Here is a 4,996-nt window from a genome sequence, read left to right as displayed (position 1 = left end):
CATTCGAGCCCTTTTACCAACCAACTTTCATTCGACCTCTCAATTGACTTCTGAAGTGCTGAAGACCTTCGTCACCCCTCAGACCTCAGCTCAACTCAAACCGGAAGAAGAGCCGGGGCTGTCGGTTGATGGACAGGAAGGAAAAACAAAACTCTCGTGTCCAGCCTAAGCTGTAGCTCGGTCCGCCGTTGGACCTGATCAAAGTTGATTGATTTGGAACGCTTTTAGCCAAACCAGACGGCGACGGTTGCCAAAAATCTTTCCCCGATGCTAGACGTACTTTAAGCCGAAGTGGTCGTTCTGACATTCACTCAGACCAGCTGGTAGCCAGCCGCCAGTAAGGGCGGGATGTTTGTGCGTGTCTCAAGCTGCTTCGAAAATGTGTCGTTAGCATGATGGAGCATGTTTGTTTAGCGATTTGCCTGCTTACATTCGGGCCTCATCAAAGTGGAAACTACACTTCACTCGGGGTATACCCTTGGCCTGGGCCATCGGGGCACCACCATCTCTAATTGGAGTATTGCGTGACGCATGGAAATGACACTTTTTTTAACTTCAGCGAAACGACCTTCAACCAACCAGCCCAAGTGGTAGTTCACATGCAAAGTTTGCAGTCGGTTTCTGGTCTGATTCCCAGCCGATCGTCCATCAACCTAACCCCGGGTGACGATGAAATTTGAATTCATTAAATAGCTTTACTTCGTTGCTCGCGGTGAAGTTGTGGTACCGCTTGATAGCTTTCTCTGAATCATCTCTTCGGCGTCCCAGGAGCCATTTCTGCTCAGTATGCACGGTACCGAGTAAGGCGCGTTTGCTCTTTGTCTCACTGTCAATCGGTTCTTTTTGTTTCTTTGGTCAAACATTACCATTTCCGGAACTTATTTTCCGGTTTGAGGCGGAAACAGAAGCAGTTACACAACATAACGATCGATCAGTCCCGAATCTCTTACCGCTTGCCGTTAATCAGCTCATAAGCATCCGTTATGTTAGTGAACGTGAAACGCGCCTTTCCATTGCCGCAGCACTGTATGAAAACATGGTAAAGAACGACGAATGGCTCGTGTTGTCTGCGGTAAACCGACCACAGAAATGCATCATTGAAAGGGAAGCGGCTTCGTGCCGTTGAACGAGAATGTAACCGATCGACCAACGATTGCCACAGTGTAGCTGATTGTGGATGCTGCCTCGCTCTGAGGTCTAGAATGAAGAAGCTGATTCGAAGCTGAAAACATACCACCAACATGTGTGGCAGATGATGCTGACGCATGCCTCATGCTCGTATGTTGTATGCGTTGTTCCATGGAGGGGAACGAATGAAAGAATCAAGCGAGGGAGTGCCAGAACCGGAAGAACAGCGCAAGAAAAGGGAAGGTACGAGGAACACAAACACACATCTTTCATATTATTAAACGAGCCCGCGCTATGCTCTGCAGAGAAGTTAAACATTGATGAGCAACGCTTCAGAACGCGCCCGAAAGAACTTCATTTCATTATGGTGTGGTGCAATGGTTGTCTGCTGGCTGTAGGGGTGTGCGTTCTATGCTGGACCGAATGGTTCTTCTCTGCGTTCTCCGTTTTCTCCCTGATGATTGAGACGATTGCTTTGTGCACTTTGGCCTCGGTCGGGTAATCAGTCCTACACCAGCGGAAATGGTGACATCGAACGTTGCCAGAACCATAACGCCGCCATCGGAGCATGAAGACTAATCTTATAGAAAACGAAACCTACTTTTTTTATAGGATTATTTCATTCAATATTTCTACTGCTTGCACCAATAATCACTTAAACGATCTTAAACAGCCCTTGCTTTAGTGCGAATCCAAGTGCGCACACTCGCCGTGCACTGGAACTGCATTCTAGCATGTGCATGACCGTATGGAACTGCAATATCCGGACACTTCTCAGTAGCCTATCCATACGTGCCGGCGCCGACCCATGGCTGGACACTTGAGAGATATAGAATTCATTGTTCTCGGACTATCGCACCTATGATTCATTGCTCTTGGGGAGGTAGCAATAGGGCAGGCGATTGCATTAAGGCAATTGAACATTCCCTCTTTGCCAACCGAGAACTATTGATGATGAAGATATTGATATTGATATTGATATAATTAGTGGCGACTCTGGTCACTGACTCACTGGAGTAGGAAGGGGCCGGACCGAGGGTACGTGATGCAGCTCATACATCAGACGGAAATTAGCTGTTCTCATTCTCACTCGAACCTTTACAATTACAACACCTCAATCGATCAATCGATCATGCTGGTAATAGTAGGATAGGATAAGAAAGCAATTCATCTTCCTTCTCGGAATCATGGATGTTTTTTTTATAAATCGAATCTAGCTCTGGTTCCCGTTGTTGTTGTTGTTGCTGTTGCTAATCTATGGTTGAGCTAATCATATGGTGATGGTGCTTTGGCCTTGATAGTCTCTCTCCGTGCAACACGCATGCGAGTTCTACGATTTATGTACCGCGCCTCACATGGAACTGTCGTAGATCATGAGAGAAGATTAACGCGCAAAGCTAGCACGACAACAGTCCAGAGCCGGTTAAACGAATACGTCCTCATACGTATATTTATGCTATACCATTTAGATGTTTGTAGATTACAATCATTTCCTCTATTATTCCTATTTGTCCTATTTTGCGTACATCTTCTATTTAAAGCGCTTCTCAGCTACATGGAATCAATCAGTAGGCCAGCCTATCAACAGGTTAGAGTTCATTCATTTCGCCACGGTACAAGATGCGCAAGAAAAAAAAACGATTTCTTTTTTTATTTTCGGTTCAATCTTCATATAACGCCATTCATACACACTTACCACTCCATCGTCGTAATCCCAGAATTTGCCGTCAGCCTTGCCTACCGTCCCGGCGATAGGTATGGTGAGGACTCCGTACTGTTTGTGCTCGGCGAACCACAGTTGAATCGCCAGCAGAGCCAGCCACATACATTTCGGTCGCTGAAACAGGACTCTCCGTCTTGTCCTTAAGAAAATGTGTTGAATTATCCGGCACCGATCCATCTGAAACGCCTGTAGCCGCTGGAAACACTCGTTCGAACTAGGGATCGTTGCTAATCCCGTCTGGGCGACCGGTCGTACCGGTAGCGGTATAAGATACAGCACACAAATCAGCGCAAGAGAACTGCTGGCTCTGTGAGGGTGTACCAGAACCTGCTGGAGCAGAGAGGATTTTCCACGCCGTATCGACCAACAGCTGACTGGCGCCAAACACACGGCGCCTTTATATGAGCACACGCCACTAGACACTCATTCACACACCACAAGGACACTCGCGGCACGATGACTCACTCACCCTTGCTAGGCAGCAGGGTATTTTCCCGACCACTGTGACGTCACAAAGAAAATCACCTCGCTATCTCTCTTTCTCTCCCTCTCTCTCTCTCTCCTCTTGCGCACTTTAACAGGATTAGGGTGAACACTCTGGGTCACTCGGTACAACGAACGATGTAATTGATTCAAAATGATCAAATCGTGATAGCTTGGCAGAGCACTTCAGACTTTAAGGGATCACAGGATTTTAATGCACCGGAAGAACACATACAACTTACACACACACACACATGCACTCGTTTACACACAACCTCGGAACGTGAGGCGGAAGAATCACTAGGAATACGGGAACCACAACAAAAACCGCGCGAACAACGGCGCCACAACGTGCCGAAGACAGCCGGCAACAGGACGAGAATTAGAGGCAAGCGCTGGTTTCCTCTCTATACACAAACGGAAGCAATGGTTGCGCCTGCGTGTATCGGTCGTTTACACGGCCGTTCTACTGTGCGACACACTGTTTCACTGCTTTCCGGCTCCCTTTCCGGCGTTTCCGTTTTCTTCGCTGCTTTCGTTGTGGTTTGCTTTCCGCGCGAACAAACTGCACAAAGCTGTCTTTCTCGGCTGGCACACTGCTCCACATAAGCATGTGCGAATTGTGACGAAATCTCGGCCAAGGACTGCCCACTTAATCCCGCGTGGAAATGGGACGGATCGTGACGACACAAGCACTTTCGCAGATCACACGCCGAAACGTGTAACGGTTGTATCCTATGCGTTTGAATCTCCCGCCAAAACACTAGCACGTGGACACTCGCACGTTGTGCCGCCGTTTTGCCGCACGATCGCGATTCCCTCCACACGCGATCACTTGGGCGTTGGGAGAGTAAATGCGTGCGAATGATCATTCTCCATTCGTTATAACGCCTCTTACAGTGCGTTTCGTGCCGTTGGCCGCACCCGTTTCTGTGGATGGAATTTCGGATAGATATTTAATCATAGATGCTTTGAAACAAAGCTCATCGTTGATGGTCTGTCTTTAGATAAAATAAAAGTATTATTATGAGGGCGTTTTACCTTAGGCAGCGACAGAATCGAATCGATGTTGATCATTCAGCAACGAACTGTACTCGGCACGAATCGTGATCGGGCTGTCTTCGGGCACGGAATTACCCCTCCGAATACTTGAATGAAATACTTGTGGAGTGGGGTTGTTCTTAACCAAAACTGCACATTATAAAAAGATTAACAGAAAGGTCTTTGAAGCATGAAACATTACAGAAACTTGGATTGGCTAATCATAAGTAGTCTAAAAGAATAACATAAAATATACAGAAAAAAAACGAAAAGAAACAAGGGCTACAAATTAGAAATAAGTACTCTAATAACTCATTGAAAGTAGCGAGAGTTTTTCCTACGAAACCGACATCCATGTACACTTCTTATCAATGCCGGCTGTGCATAGACTGCATCTAGGAGGGTTTCGACTTCCACATCGCCAGTCTGCTACACACAAGTCGCCTGACCTCTACATAACTATGGCTGATATGACATTGGCTCCTGATAACACCACATCCTTCTCGTCGGATGCGTATTTCCTACTCGCACCACGGGCTCCGCATTACTTGGAAGCCATCAGCATCCCTAGAGTGCCGGCTGTACGCGCATGGGTGGCCTATTTATCTGAAGCGTCTACCG

The 4,996-nt window shown here is 47.2% G+C and overlaps 1 protein-coding gene across 1 annotated transcript in view; it reads right to left on the bottom strand.

The window, feature by feature from the left end:
• Positions 1-4,192, bottom strand: part of LOC125953599 (matrix metalloproteinase-2) — a 183,383-nt gene extending 179,191 nt beyond the window's left edge. Inside the window, exon 1 of the mRNA XM_049683267.1 lies at positions 2,825-4,192. Within this exon, the coding sequence (XP_049539224.1) occupies positions 2,825-3,028 (204 nt within the window). The 5' untranslated portion in view covers positions 3,029-4,192. The remainder of the gene's footprint in view (positions 1-2,824) is intronic.
• Positions 4,193-4,996: the final 804 nt, after the last annotated feature.

This window comes from Anopheles darlingi, chromosome 3 (genome assembly GCF_943734745.1).
Source record: "Anopheles darlingi chromosome 3, idAnoDarlMG_H_01, whole genome shotgun sequence".
NCBI lineage: Eukaryota > Metazoa > Arthropoda > Insecta > Diptera > Culicidae > Anopheles > Anopheles darlingi.
The sequence above is the reverse complement of the archived record's forward strand: the minus strand, read 5'-3'. Positions and strand labels throughout refer to the sequence as shown.